General features: G+C 43.3%; 1 protein-coding gene across 1 annotated transcript in view; it reads left to right on the plus strand.

The window, feature by feature from the left end:
* LOC126360194 (long-chain fatty acid transport protein 4-like) overlaps positions 1-16,874 on the plus strand; it is a 292,857-nt gene that overhangs the window by 168,384 nt on the left and 107,599 nt on the right. The window contains exon 2 of the mRNA XM_050007690.1: positions 9,829-9,979. Within this exon, the coding sequence (XP_049863647.1) occupies positions 9,829-9,979 (151 nt within the window). The remainder of the gene's footprint in view (positions 1-9,828; positions 9,980-16,874) is intronic.

A 16,874-nucleotide genomic window follows, 5' to 3' on the forward strand; every position in this document is an offset into this window, starting at 1 on the left:
GCCTGCGTGAGCTAAAACGCGTGCATTTCGGCCTCTACTAGAAACACGGTGTTGGCTCTTTTGCCAACGCAACATTCTGAATGGTAGCAACATGTGGCAATCAGTACCTTGAGGCTGCCGGCAAGCTTCTCGCGTATCTACTAAGAAATGATACTGTCAATAACAAAAATGACCAATAATTATGGAAGTGCAGTTTAACAGTGCTCTTCAAGTTACAATGAACAGTCTAGGTTTATTTAGAATTTTCTCGATGTACTTACCATCGTATAAATGGCTTATCACGAACAGAGAAAGTTTACCCAACGTGTTGTGGGTGTTCAGTGCAACTACAGTGCGATTAATATTACATTGTACTTGTCAGCTAAGAACACATGTTGCCTGTATGTGACTGGGCCAATCATATCTTGCAGTCTAGCGCACAAACTGTACAGCAGTCATCTGCCCTGTATGCGCTCTGTTACAACTGTCGGCGCGCCATTACAGGTGGCAACGCAGTGCATCCCTTTCGTTGACTGGTGGGTACAGAGTAATTCTGATCGCACTACTGTGAGAACCTGTTTCACACTGTAATCAAAGATTTCGCAATTAGAAGACGCAATATGGGCTGTATATATCTGAATAAGTGCAAATATGGACGTGAAAGCCAAACATAGTACATCACAAAACACATTAATTAAATATTTTTATGCTTAACTTTACCGGTAAAGAATAAATACTTACCATTTGCAATTGTTGGCTGTGCCTCATTCCGCCGTAAAATCAAAAATGCTGGGTGAGCCACCTAAAACTTGAACCGCAGATATTGCGGAAATGGAAAGTGCTATTGATGTGCGGTTTTTACAGAACGGATTGGTAGTCAGAGGTTAGTATTGTTAACCAATCAACAGACTGTAATAATACTGAGAAAATGCATTCTTTGTGAAAATGTACACTTTTTAGATGGAACAATGCCTATGACATTAACAATCTAAAAGTAGGGTAAATAGAATGTCAGTGGTGTTTGTTGCAGGATTCTAGTGCGAGTCGTTTATGAGATGTCGCATTTTGAAAAGTTCCCACGCCGAAACATGTACAATACTTGTGGTAGCACACACTAAAGAACAACACAATTGCATACCCTAGTTATGTGGATTGTGGCCAGTAACGAGACAACTGACCATTACAGGTTGTGTTCAAAATGACCGCTGGCAGCGGCAATACATACTTCCAGTCTGGTATGGAACGACTGCTGCACACGTGCTGGAGTTTCAGCGGAGATGTCCGAGCAGGCTGCAGTAATACGTCGTTGTATATCATCGTGTATAGCTGGTATGGCCTTGTAGACGGCGCCTTACCGCTTTCCCCACAGAAAACAATCTGCAGGCTTCAAATCCGTTGAACGGGTTTGCCTAGTGTAACCGCTCAATGTCATTCAATACGATCACGGCGACACCCCTCGATCGACGTTAACACTCGTGGTGTCACTCGCCTTCATACATAGCAGTGGACGTTTGAAAATTCGTGACGCTAGCTCAATGGTCGTCAATTGATTTAAATGTATTTCCCGGCTGACTCTTAATTCAATTACTGCCACGGGTGTGAGGAGAAAGAACACATCCTGGTGGTACCAGCATTATGCGTATTTAGATGTTCGATTAATCTGAATGGTTTGCAATGGTCCAACGATTCAATTCGAATTCTGTTGTACCGACAAGGACCATTTTCGCAGATAAACATGCAAGTACGTAATGGATGTTCAGTTTCTCAATATAGTTCGTCGCTCACACATTATACATCCGCTGTAAGAACAATTTCATGCATTTACATTTTTGGTGTCCCACAATATTGGTTGGCTAAATATTATGACGATACGTTGCATACAACTTCCACAGATATTGTTTATCATGTAGTCAAGACCAGGTAATGAAGCCAAAATCGTGGATAAAATTGAAATGTAGTTTGTTTATTAACACTTCTCTTTTCACTAATTAAATATGAAAAATGAATCGGAATTGGAGGTGATGATCCTATCCCTCTTTTTTAGTATTTTAGGTCCCCGGTAATTAATATCTGGTAGTTGATTAGCGAACTATTTTTTTTATGCTGGCGCGTTGTTTGTATCAGTTACCACCGCAACTGTCCAAGGATAAGATTCTATTAATGTTCCACGCACACGCGTTTCGCCATTTTATAAAATGCAGAATTACATAAACTATAGCTTTCCGTTGCGCACAACTTTCGTGGGATCCAAAACCATAATAGTTTCCCAAGAGTATTTTTCTCAGCTAAGACAAAGTTCGAATTGTGTTGTCGGATTCATTTTCACTCCACCCAACAATAAACGTCTCTGATCACTTCGTCACACGTAATGTATTTTAAACGCGCTTGAATAGTCCTTAAATAATCTCTTTAACGAATTTCGCAGTCGCGTACCACATTTTCATCGACTAGCCCGATCGCGATAACTGAAGGTAGAGAGCTCAATAATGTGTTACATGTTCTTTTATATGTATTAAAAAACAAACGCGTCCCTATATCTTTCTGTCCCGCTTGGTCTTTGCTACTTTGCTTTTTATTACTTTTCATTATATTGCTTCTTAGTAATACTGTGCAGTTATTAAAGTTTCGTATTACTTTCCCTTTTTTAATTCTTCCCCGATTTTAATTAATATGATGCTAATTGACACGCCTGCCCGCAAAGTACCGTTCTACCAGGTACAGGTCCTCTGCGTCCAATGCAACAATTTGGAAACGATTCGTGAAGACATGATGTAGTACTTCGTGCACTATGGACCGGACAGCAGTCACGTTGGTGCCACGGATTGCAGTCTGAAGAGGACCATCTTTCAACATCCATGGAAGATGTTTTGTCAGGAGACTGCAATACTTGTGCGCGTTCAGTATTCCTACTATGAATAACGGGGCTATGAGCCGTTGGTTCACTATCTCACACCACGCGTTTACACTCTATGGATGCTGTCGTTTCGTCTGACAAAACCATATAAAAAGGTGGGAATTTAAGGAGATGGGACCTGGATAAACTGACTAAACCAGAGGTTGTACAGAGTTTCAGGCAGAGCATAAGGGAACGATTGACAGGTATGGGGGAAAGAAATACGGTAGAAGACGAATGGGTAGCTCTGAGGGATGAAGTAGTGAAGGCAGCAGAGGATGAAGTAAGTAAAAAAATGAGGGCTAGTAGAAATCCTTGGGTAACAGAAGAAATATTGAATTTAATTGATGAAAGGAGAAAATATAGAAGTGCAGTAAATGAAGCAGGCAAAAAGGAACACAAACGTCTCAAAAATGAGATCGACAGGAAATGCAAAATGGCTAAGCAGGGATGGCTAGAGGACAAATGTAAGGATGTTGAGGCTTGTCTCACTAGGGGTAAGATAGAGACAGCCTACAGGAAAATTAAAGAGACCTTTGGAGAAAAGAGAGCCACTTGTATGAATATCAAGAGCTCAGATGGAAACCCGGTCCTAAGGAAAGAGGGAAAAGCATAAAGGTGGAGGAGTATATAGAGGGCCTATACAAGGGCGATGTACTTGAAGACAATATTATGGAAATGGAAGAGGATGTAGATGAAATGGGAGATACGATACTGCATGAAGAGTTTGACAGAGCACTGAAAGACCTGAGCCGAAACAAGGCCCCGGGAGTAGACAACATTCCATTAGAACTACTGACGGCCTTGGGAGAGCCAGTCCTGACAAAACTCTTCCATCTGGTGAGCAAGATGTACGAGACAGGCGAAATACCCTCAGACTTCAAGAAGAGTATAATAATTCCAATCCCAGAGAAAGCAGGTGTTGACAGATGTGAAAATGACCGAACTATCAGTTTAATAAGTCACAGCTGCAATATACTAACACGAATTATTTACAGACGAATGGAAAAACTAGTAGAAGCCGACCTCGGGGAAGATCAGTTTGGATTCCGTAGAAATGTTGGAACACGTGAGGCAATACTGACCTTTAGACTACCTTAGAAGGAAGATTAAGGAAAGGCAAACCTACGTTTCTAGCATTTGTAGACTTACAGAAAGCTTTTGACAACGTTGACTGGAATACTCTCTTTCAAATTCTAAAGGTGGCAGGGGTAAAATACAGGGAGCGAAAGGCTATTTACAATTTGTACAGAAACCAGATGGCAGTTATAAGAGTCGAAGGGCATGAAAGAGAAGCAGTGGTTGGGAAGGGAGCGAGACAGGCTTGTAGCCTCTCCCCAATCTGTATATTGAGCAAGCAGTAAAGGAAACAAAAGAAAAATTCGGAGTAGGTATTAAAATCCATGGAAAAGAAATAAAAACTTTGAGGTTCGCCGATGACATTGTAATTCTTTCAGAGACAGCAAAGGACTTGGAAGAGCAGTTGAACGGAATAGACAGTGTCTTGAAAGGAGGATATAAGATGAACATCAACAAAAGCAAAACGAGGATAATGGAATGTAGTCGAATTAAGTCGGGTGATGCTGAGGGAATTAGATTAGGAAATGAGACACTTAAAGTAGTAAAGGCGTTTTGCTATTTGGGGAGCAAAATAACTGATAATGGTCGAAGTAGAGAGGATATAAAATGTAGACTGGCAATGGCAAGGAAAGCCTTTCTGAAGAAGTGAAATTTGTTAACATCGATTATAGATTTAAGTGTCAGGAAGTCGTTTCTGAATGTATTTGTATGGAGTGTAGCCATGTGTGGAAGTGAAACATGGACAATAAATAGTTTGGACAAGAAGAGAATAGAAGCTTTCGAAATGTGATGCTACAGAAGAATGCTGAAGATTAGATGGGTAGATCACGTAACTAACGAGGAGGTATTGAATAGGATTGGGGAGAAGAGAAGTTTGTGGCACAACTTGACTAGAAGAAGGGATTGGCTGGTAGGACATCTTCTGAGGCATCAAGGGATCACAAATTTAGCATTGGAGGGCAGCGTGGAGGGTAAAAATCGTAGAGGGAGACCAAGAGATAAATACACTAAGCAGATTCAGAAGGATGTAGGTTGCAGTAGGTACTGTGAGATGAAGGAGCTTGCACAGGATAGATTAGCATGGAGAGCTGCATCAAACCTGTCTCAGCAGTCTCAGGACTGAAGACCACAACAATGGCTTAATTCTCATGGACAGAAGTTGGCACAATTCTCGTAATCTTTTCCATGTGGCTCTTGATGGAGAGACACGTGATAGGCATGGAACCTTTGTTGACCGGCGTAAGACACTTGACCGAGTCATGCCACTTCCTCCTCGCGGGATTGTGCGGGAGCTAACGTGCGGATCGACTGCAAGAGTAGCAAGAACATTAATCGTCCTCTCTTCTGTCGTCATTTGTTTCCTTCTGTTACGTTGTCTAGGCGTTACACCGCCACTTTCACGTAACTGGTAGGAGAGCTTGGTAAATAATTGCTGGGGTGGTTGACGTCAATTGGAATATCTTGCCGCATACACCGCACGAGAATGAACTGCATTCTTCGTAAATTCTTCGTACACAATGAGCATGTCGGCTTTTTCTGCATTGGTTAACCCCATCGTTAACTCCTTACCTACTGCTTAGGCTATCACACACCGACTGACTAACAAGTCGCAGTGCACTCGAGAAACACAAAGGCACATTGTAAGTAAACACAACATCGTATCTACGTAGCAACTACGCAGGTTGAATGGAAAAACAAGTGTCGGTATGGAAACTTTACAAAATACGATATCTCGTAAACGTCTCGCAGTAGACGCAAGAAATGGCACTGAATTTCTAATGTGCCCTAATTCTGGTTTCTTAATGTGAATAGGCATTATTCCATTTAAAAAGTGTATGTTTGTACAAAAAATACACTTTCTAAATATTACTACAATTTGTTTATTGGCTAACAATACGAGCCCTGACTACCAATCCAGTCTGTGGAAACCATAGGTCAATAGCACTTTCATTTCCGCAATATTTGCGGTGCATAGGTGTTTCGCCCTGCATGCTGGCGAAAAGTTGGCCGGTCACCTCAGGGGTGAAACTGGGTGCAGGGGCAGATGCACCTGTCGCTGCAGGATGGCGGGGCTTAATCGGAGGAAGGCTCTCTTGTTTGTCTTCCAGGGCTGGCAACTTATAGACGTGTGTGCCTCGTACCGATCAGCTGCTGTGGTATGAATTTCTGGAAGTAACATGAATTCGTGAGTGTGTATTAGACAGACTGTCGTCTTTAAAAGCAGTACATGTTTGTAGCAACGAATGTGAAATTAAGTGAAGGCTGTTGCAATACAACGCACTGAGTGGGAGGAAGACGACATTCATAACATGCAGTCAACATTTGTGGTCGACTACTATTGTGTAATGAATTTTAATACAATTGCAGTTACTGTTATTAATCAGTTAAATCATCCGATCACACACACAACACAATACCACATCGTCAGGCAACTACAGTGTCACAATTTTAGGATGGCAGCAGTACGGCCGACATGAAGAGCTCTGAATGGTCAGTACTTGGAGGGGGGGGGGGGCTACGGGCAATTTATTGCGCCCTTACTTTAACTGGTCTACGAGGGACATATTAATTTATGTTGGTTACCAATTAACAACAAGCTCGAGATGCACTTGCCTCCAAGGTGCCACTCCACGATATCAGTACTGGCTCTAGAGCAAAAATTTTTGACTAAAAAAATGGCTCTGAGCATTATGGGACTCAACTGCTGTGGTCATTAGTCCCCTAGAACTTAGAACTACTTAAACCTAACTAACCTAAGGACATCACACACATCCATGCCCGAGGCAGGATTCGAACCTGCTACCGTAGCAGTCGCACGGTTCCGGACTGCGCGCCTAGAACCGCGAGACCACCGCGGCCGGCAGTTTTTGACTACTATTGTTGCATGTGTAATGGGCAACAAACACGTGTTGTTGCCGATGTAAGACGAAGTCAAACGTACCAACACGGTCCAAAATGCGTAGGCCACGCAGAGCCTTCGGCCTTCTCAACAACGTCTGATCTCAACAGACAATAATTGCTAAACCTACCAACAGACCGCACATGGGAATTACGCCCTCCCAGCATCTTCTACAACAATAAAGGAATTGTTCGATCCACGCCCACCTCTGTCCAGTCCCGGCACACGGTTTTAATATGGCAGGCTTAAATCATAGCACACGGTGCTACAGAGTGAAAATGCATTCTGGTAACACATTTGCAGTATTTTGTGTGGTTCAGTCTGAACATGGCTCGACGATTCACAGCTGAAATTTGACAAGAGGAGAAGAACTAGTGTGATTGCATTCCGAGAATTTTATGGATCAATAAATAATACTTGTATGCAAATTTACATTTTAAGAAAAACGTATTAGAATAATTATAGCCTATGGGCTCCACCTTTCTGCAAACACATTATTTTTTCTGTTTGCCCACACATGTTCCAGCCCTCTGTGCCATCATTAGTGGGTTTTTGTTCATAGAAAACTGTAAATAGTGATAGTATAGGTTACAACTGATTTGGCAAAGTGAGGGCTAAAGAACGTTTTTGTTCGTTTTGCTTCTTACCATGATTTTACATTATGTGGTTTTGCAAGGCCAATTGTATGGTGTCCAGCACTGATAGCTTGTCATCTGGAAGCCAAACGATGTAAATGTAAATTTCATTGGCGAGTTAACTCATCTCTCGATTAAAAAAAAAAATGGAAATCAAAATGTCTTGCATATATAACTGTTACTACTCACATTTTGTTGTGGCTGATAGTTTTTCTTTTATATTCCAAGGACACTGCACACACATAATGTACCTTATGTAGTTTCTTTCTGTATAAACGCCGTTTTACTTCGCAAAACGCGGTGAGCACTATGTTGTTTCCTACCTCCATTGGCATCCATTTCTTCCCGAGAGAGTTTGGCGCTGAAGTTGAATTTTGTTTACTTTTCTCTCTCTTTTTGTGCATTGTGTGTGTGTGTGTGTGTGTGTGTGTGTGTGTGTGTGTGTAAGCTCCTTTATCTGTTTTGTGTTGCCTTTCTGTAAAGTTCATTTAACGTATTAAATAATGGGCCTTTACAGAGTGTAGTATTTTCATTTAGAACTTGTTTGCCTTCTGCTATTGCTTTCTGTATGTACTATTGTCAGTTTGTCGTATAGGCTGTGGCTGCATTTCTGTATTTTTAATTCTGCTGCTATTATAGTTGAGTGGTGGTTATGCGGTATTAGATGATTACCACATGTGCTATGTATGCTTTAACTTTGTAGTGCTCAGAGGTGTTCTGAGTATCTTGTTTAAAAGTTCCTGCAAGTTTGTCCTTTGCACGCTGAGTGACAGGTGTTGCATGTGAGTTCACGTATCCCTCATCTGTTGAATTTATCTGTGGTCGTCTCCTGTGTTCTGAGCTTTTTCTGTGTAGAGTTGTCTGCCCTGTCTCCTATTTGAAGTCCCTGTTTCTTCAATAAGTTGCCTATTCCGTGGACAATTTTGTTATTGCAGGTGAATGTGTGATATTTTGTTATGTTCGTCTGTTGTACTGTTGTGTCTCACATGTGGTCATTGTTTGTATGTTGTGTTGGTCTGTGTTGTGTAAGGTTTTGTGTGTGTGTTGTGCTATCATTCCTTTTCTGTTTACAAATATGTTGGTTTAATTTCTCTGTAACCATTTTCCTGTGCTATATGTTTTATTATGTTTAGCTCCTGTGTGTAATTCTATTTGCTTATGGGTGTTCTGTCCAATCTGTGGAGCATGAATCTGAAGCATGGTTGCTTGTGTGCCACGGTCACTAACGTTACTCTTATGGGCTACCACTGTAGGGTCCGCAGTTCGTGGTCTGGTGGCTGGCGTTGCTGCCGCTGGATCACGGGTTCCCCGGTTTGATTCCCAGTCGTGTTGATTTTCTCTGCTCAGGAACTTGGTGATTATATTTCCTCATCATTTCATCATCATTATCATTCGTGACTCGATTGGACTGTGAAAAACTTTGGACTGTGAAAAGCTTTGGACTGTGAAAAGCTCTGGACTGTGAGAAGCTTTGGACTGTGAAAAGCTTTGGTCTGTGAAAAGCTTTGGTCTGTGAAAAGCTTTGGACTTTGAAAAACTTTGGACTGAGAAAAACTTTTGACTGTGTAAAAATTGGGACTTTGGCTGATGACCGCGCAGTTGAGCGCCCCACAAATCAAACCATCATCATCATCATCATCATAATCCGCTGCAGGCCTTACCACGGTTCGCGCGGCGCCCCCTGTCGGACATGGATGTGTATGTTGTCTTTAGAGTCATTTAGTTTAAGTAGTGTGTAAGCCTAGGGACCGATGACCTCAGCAGTTTGGTCACATAAGACCTTACCACAAATTTACAAAAAGTGCTTGCTCCGAAGAACACCAGGATGAGTTTATCGCACTCCTCAGGTCACCAAACTCTCCAGAATTAAACCCCAATCGAAAATCTCTGGTATCATTTCGAACGGGTTATTCGCGCCTTGGATCCACAACCGAGAAATCTGTCGCAGCTTGTCACAGCACTGGAGTCGGCATGGCACCACATCCCTGTCGATACCTCCCAGCATCTTATTGACTGTCTTTCGTCATGTCTCGCAGCGGTCCATGCTGCAAAACGTGTTTATTCAGGCTTTTGACAGGTGGTCACGTTAATGTGATGGACAGTTATGCCTTGACTGGATTGTATATCACAATTCATTTTGTAATTTCATTATGTAATTCGTTATTACATTATGTAATTTTTATTATGTATTTCATTATGTAACTCTTCGAGAGGCACGATTTACGATTTATTAATTGAGGAACCATTACACTAATTGTACTGAAGTTGTTGAAATAAAAGCTTTCTAACAAAGGGAAACTTACATTATTTTGTAAAGCAAATTAATCCTCGTTGTGTTGCAGGGGCATGTATCGCTTCGTCCTAATGCAGATTCAAACGAAGAGGATGATGAGGAACAACTGCTCTGTCGTTTCGGAGTTCGATGCACTTGTTAAGAAGCATCCAGATAAGTCGTGTTTCATGTTCCAAGACTCTGTGTGGACCTACAATGATGTAAGTATAGCTCTATGTTGGCAATTAACAAGGCACATGCTTGTAAGAGTGCTTGATGATGACTATTGTTGGTGTCTGTCCTCTTTCTCGCGCATTAATCTCCTCGATAGTCACCGACGGATGTAACGTGATTGTGGAAATTATATCAGGGGAATATTCAGTGCCGAGAGAGGCGTATGATATACCGTTTCGAGGGGCAAACTCTAAACATCCCTTCGCATCATATTGCTCCAGAGAGTAACCCAGAAACGTTTATCGGCGAACCAAAAAAATTTTTTTGTCACTGCTACACCCATAAAATGAGTCTAAATACGGGTAGCAACCATCGATTTGACCTCCGAATCAGGATAAAACTTCTCTCTGCTCGAAATCTGCGTCAGGAACTACACCGAGGTGATGAACATGGGATAGCGACGTGCACATATACAGATGGCGGTAGTACCGCGTACAAAAAGTACAAAAGAGCATAGCATTGGCAGAACTATTAGCCGCACGACGGGAATTAACAGACTTTGAAAGAAAAATAGTAGTTGTTGCTAGACGCATGGGACTTCTATTTAGGATATCGTTAGGGTGCAAATGGTTCAAATGGCTCTGAGCACTATGGGACTTAACTGCTGAGGTCATCAGTCCCCTAGAACTTAGAACTACTTAAACCTAACTAACCTAAGCACATCACACACATCCATGTCCGAGGCAGGATTCGAACCTGCGACCGTAGCAGTCACGCGGTTCCGGACTGAAGCGCCTAGAACCGCACGGCCACCGCGGCCGGCAATCGTTAGGGAATTCAGTATTCCGGGACCCAATGTGTCATGAGTGTGCCGAGAATATCAAATTTCAGATAACGCAATGGCCGACGGCAGCGGCAGCAGAGTTGGCGTAGAGTTGTCAGTGCTAACAGACAAGCAATAACTACGTGATATACACTCCTGGAAATTGAAATAAGAACACCGTGAATTTCATTGTCCCAGGAAGGGGAAACTTTATTGACACATTACTGCGGGCAGATACATCACATGATCACACTGACAGAACCACAGGCACATAGACACAGGCAACAGAGCATGCACAATGTCGGCACTAGTACAGTGTATATCCACCTTTCGCAGCAATGCAGACTGCTATTCTCACATGGAGACGATCGTAGAGATGCTGGATGTAGTCCTGTGGAACGGCTTGCCATGCCATTTCCACCTAGCGCCTCAGTTGGACCAGCGTTCGTGCTGGACGTGCAGATCGCGTGAGACGACGCTTCATCCAGTCCCAAACATGCTCAATGGGGGACAGATCCGGAGATCTTGCTGGCCAGGGTAGTTGACTTACACCTTCTAGAGCACGTTGGGTGGCACGGGATACATGCGGACGTGCATTGTCCTGTTGGAACAGCAAGTTCCCTTGCCGGTCTAGGAATGGTAGAACGATGGGTTCGATGACGGTTTGGATGTACCGTGCACTATTCAGTGTCCCCTCGACGATCACCAGAGGTGTACGGCCAGTGTAGGAGATCGCTCCCCACGCCATGATGCCGATACCCCAGGAGCAACAGTGTCCCTAATTTGCTGGGAAGTGGCGGTGCGGTCCCCTACGGCACTGCGTAGGATCCTACGGTCTTGGCGTGTATCCGTGCGTCGCTGCTGTCCGGTCCCAGGTCGACGGGCACGTGCACTTTCCGCCGACCACTGGCGACAACATCGATGTACTGTGGAGACTTCTCGCCCCACGTGTTGAGCAATTCGGCGGTACGTCCATCCGGCCTCCCGCATGCCCACTATACGCCCTCGCTCAAAGTCCGTCAACTGCACATACGGTTCACGTCCACGCTGTCGCGGCATGCTACCAGTGTTAAAGACTGCGATGGAGCTCCGTATGCCACGGCAAACTGGCTGACACTGACGGCGGCGGTGCACAAATGCTGCGCAGCTAGCGCCATTCGACGGCCAACACCGCGGTTCCTGGTGTGTCCGCTGTGCCGTGCGTGTGATCATTGCTTGTACAGCCCTCTCGCAATGTCCGGAGCAAGTATGGTGGGTCTGACACACCGGTGTCAATGTGTTCTTTTTTCCATTTCCAGTAGTGTAATAACGGAAATCAATGTGCGTTGTAAGACGAACGTGTCCGTTAGGACTGTGCTGCGAAATTTGGTGTTAATGGGCAGACGACAGACGCAAGTGCCTTTGCTAACAGCACATGATCGCCTGAAGCGCCTCTCTTGGGCTCGTGACCGCATCGGTTGGACCCTAGACGTCTGGAAAACCGTGACCTGGTCAGATGAGTCCCGATTTCAGTTGGTAAGAGCTGGTGCTAGGGTTTGAGTGTGGCGCATACTCCACGAAGCCATGGACCCAAGTTGTCAACGAGGCACTGTGCAGGCTAGGGTGGCTCGTTAATTGTGTGGGCTGTGTCGACGAGGGATGGACTGGGTCCTCTAGTCCAACTAACCGATCATTGTCTGGAAATGGTTATCTTGGGCTACTTGGAGACCTGTGCAGCCATTCATGGACTTCATGTTCCCAAACAACGATTGAATTTTTATGGATGACAGTGCGCCATGTCACCGGGCCACAGTTGTTTGCGATTGGTTTGAAGAACATTCGGGACAATTCGAGCGAATGATTTGGCGACCGTTGCCCGACATAAATCCGTAAAACATTTATGGGACATAATCTAGAGGTTAGTTGGCGCACAAGACTCTGCACAGACAACACTTTCGAAGTTATGGGCAGTTATAGAAGCAGCATGGCTCAGTGTTCCTGCAGGGGACTTTCAACGGCTTATTGAGTCCATGCCATGTCTAGTTCCTGAACTATGTTGGGCAAAAGGAGGTGCGACACGATATTAGGAGGTACCTCATGAGCTTTGCACTGCGGTGTATAGTGGCAGATCACTTCAGAAAGTTGTTGCAGGGTGTCGCGGGTACAGAATAGGGACGTACTTTTAAGATGCCAACTATTGAATTAGAGTCTCTTGCGATCAAAACTGATCCCAGAGATAGGGGATTCGTGTGATGTCTATACGAAAATTAATTCGAACAGAGGGATAGAGAACCAACTACTGACAGCGACGTCTTAAAGCTCCTGCGGTAAACAGATCCGAACTTTTCGAAACAATTGACGTACGAAAGAGCATCATTGACTTTTCTTTGAGTGGTCCATATTCTGACTGGTCTGATGCTGTCCGCCACGAATTCTTCTCCTGTTTCAAACTCTTCTCTCAGATTAGCACATGGAACCTACATCCTCAGTTACTTGCCGGCAATATTTGCTGGGCGTATTCCAATTTCTGTCTTCCTCTACGGTTTTCACACTCTACAGCTCCCTCTAATATCGTGGATGTTATCCCTTGGTGCCTTAACATATGTCCTATCATCCTGTCTCTCCTTCATGTCAGTGTTTTCCACATATTCCTTCCCTCTCAAATTCTTTGGAGAACCTCGTCATTCCTTACATTACCCGTCTACCTAATTTTCAACAGTCGTCTGTAGAACCACATCTCAAACGCTTCGATTCTCTCCTGTTCCGGTTTTCCAACAGTCCATGTTTCACTTCCATACAACACTGATTCCCAAACATACATTCTTAGAAATTTCTTCCCCAAAGTAAGGCCTATGTGCTAGTCTGCTATTTATGTCCTTGTTCTATCCGTCATGGGTTACTTTGCTGCGTATGTAGCAGAATTCTTAACCTTCACTTACGTTGTGATCCCCAATTCTGATGTCAAGTTTCTCACTGTTCTCATTTCTGCTACTTCTCATTAATTTCGTCTTTCTTCGATTTGCTTTCAACCCATGTTCTGTACTCATTAGAATGTTCACTCCATTCAGCATATGCTGTAATTCTTGCTCACTTTCACTGTGGATAGCAGTAACATCAGAGAATCTTATCTTTGAGATCCTTTCACCCTGAACTTTTATTCCCACTCTTTGAACATTTCTTTTATTTCCATCATAGCCTCTTAGATATATAGAGGCGAGACACTACATCCGTGTCATACACCCTTCTCAATCCGAGCACTTCGTTCTTGGTCTTTCACTCTTATTACTCCCTTTTGGCTCTTGTGCATGTTGTATATCACCCGTCTCTCCCTATAGCTGACTCCTATTTTCCTCAACCGTTTAACATTGTGAATGATTTTTCCAGGTCGACGGATCCTATGAACATGTCTTCATTTTCCTTAGCCTTGCTTCCATTATCAACAGCAACGTCAGAATTGCCTCTCTGGTGCCGTTATCTTTCTTAAAGCCTAATGATCGTCAGCTAATAGATCCTCTATTTTCCTTTCCATCTGTATATTACTCTTGTCAACAACTTGGATGCATGAGCTTTTAAGCTGATTGTGCGATAATTCTCGCTATTGTCAGCTCTTGCAGTCTTCCGAATTATGTCGATGATATTTTTTCAAAAGTCAAATGGTACATCGCCAGACTCATACATTCTACACACCAACGTGAATAGTCGTTTCGTCGCCACTTCTCGCAATGGTTTTAGAAATTCTATTGGACTGTTATGTGTCCCTACTGCCTTATTTACTCTTAAATTATCCAAAGTTTTTTTTTAATTCTGATTATAATACTGGATCCCTTATCTATTCTATATCAACTCCTGTTTCTTATTCAGTCACGTCATCGAACAAGTCTCTCACCTCACAGAGGCCTTTAATGTACTCTTTCCACCTATCCGCTCTCTCCCCTGCATTTAACAGTGGAATTCCCATTGCACTCTTAATGTTACCAACCTTACTTTTAATTTCACCGAAGGTTGTTTCGACTTTTGTATATGCTGAGTTAGTCCTCATGGAAAACATTTCTTTTCCCATTTCTTCACATTTTTCATGCGGCCATGTCTTCTTAGCTTCCCTGCACTTCGTATTTGTTTCATTCCTCAGCGCTATGTCTTTATGTATTCCCGAATTACCCTGAACATTTTTATATTTCCTTCTTTCATCGATCAGCTCAAGTATTTCTTAAGTTATCCATGGTCTCTTCGCAGTTACTTCTTTGTACATATGTTTTTCTTTCCAATTTCTGCCATTGCCCTTTTTAGAAATAGCCATTCCTCTCCAACAGCCTACTAAGCTATTCCTTCTTCCCGTATATACAGCCTTAGAGAACTTCAAGCGTATCTCTTAATTCCTTAGTACTTCCATATCACACTTATTTGAGTAATGCTTCTTTCTGACTAGTCTCTTAGACTTCAGCCTACTCTTCATCACTATTACATTGTGATCCGAGTCTATATCTGCTCGTGGGTACGCTTTACAATCCAGTATCTGATTTTAGAATCTCTGTCTGACCACGATGTAATCTAAATGAAATCTTCCCTTATATCCCGGCCTTTTCCAAGTATACCTCCTCTTGTGATTTTTGATCAGCTATTATTAGTTGAAATGTATTGCAGAACTCAGTCAGTCTTTCTCTCTTCTCGTTTCTAGTACCAAGCCAATATTCTCCTGTAGCCCTTTCTTCTACTCCTTCTACAGGAGTATTCCAATCCCCCAAGACTGTTAACTTTCATCTCCCTTTCGTACTGCGTTACCCATTTAGTATCCTCATACACTTTCTCTACCTCGTCAGATTCAGCTTTCGACGTCGGCAATTATACCTGAACTATCGTTGTCTGTGTTGGTTTGCTATCAAATCTGATGAGAAGACCCTAACACTGAACTGTTCACAGTAACTCACCATTTGCCCCACCTTCCTATTCATAATGAATCCTAAAATCGTTATACTATTTTCTGCTGCTGTTGATATTACCCTGTACTCCTCCAGAATTCCTTGTCTTCTTTCCATTTCACTTCACTGACCCCCAGTATATCTAGATCGAGCCTTTGCATTCCCCTTTTCAGATTTACTAGAATCCCTACGACGTTCAAACTTCTGACATTCCGCGCCCGACTCGGAGAACGTTATCCTCTGCTGGTTATTCAGTCTTTTTCGCGTGATTACTTCCCCTTGGCATCCTCTCCCGGAGATCCAAGTGTGGGGACTACTCTGGAATCTTTTGCCAATGGAGAGACCATCGTGACACATTTTCAATCACAGACGACATGTCCTGTGGATACATATTGTCTGTCTTTCGTGCAGTGGTTTCCATTGCCTTGTGCATCCACGTGCCGTTGGTCAGTGCTGATTCTTCCGCCCTTAGGGGCAGTTTCCCACCTCAAGGGCAAGAGAGTATCCTGAATCTCTGTTCGCTCCCTCGCTCTCTTTGACAAGGCCGTTGGCAGAATGAGGGTGAATTCTTAGCCCTGAAATCTTCGGCTGCCAAAGATGATAATTTTTATTGAAAATTTAAGCAGTGGCGGGATTCGAACTGGGTTCGAGGGCGTTTTGATTTCTAATCAAAGACGCAACCAGCCCCGTGACCGAACACGCTGAGCTACCGTGAAGGCGCCCTTACACCACGGTCTGTCATAATATCGGTGCATACGAGTGTGATAAGAAATATGAAGAAAGGCAAGAAAATATTACTTGCTTAGTAAATTACATAGTATCTCAGTAGTCATCACAACTGTTTAACTCAGAGGACGAAGAGGGGAGCACGAATAGAGGAAATTCAAAGGCGTTTTAAATACTCCTTAGACAAATATGTGCCGAGCAAGGTTTTGAGGCAGGGTGGTTCCATAGCAGCATTAGAAAGTTGCTACGTAAGCGAAGAGAATTGGCGTCAGCCGTACATAACAATCGCAAAAGTTTAACGAAGTCGAAATGGCTTAAGGAGAACAATGGGAGAAGTTGTAAGTAGGCTGTTTAGGTTTTTATGTTGGTAACGTCACGTAACGCTCTTTATGAAAATCACTGACTGTGCTGTGTGCAGTCTGTGGCTGGTTTGCATTGTTGAAATATTCGCTACTGTAGTGTTGGGCAGTTGGATGTGAACAGCGCGTAGCGTTGCGC

Source organism: Schistocerca gregaria, chromosome 1 (genome assembly GCF_023897955.1).
Source record: "Schistocerca gregaria isolate iqSchGreg1 chromosome 1, iqSchGreg1.2, whole genome shotgun sequence".
NCBI lineage: Eukaryota > Metazoa > Arthropoda > Insecta > Orthoptera > Acrididae > Schistocerca > Schistocerca gregaria.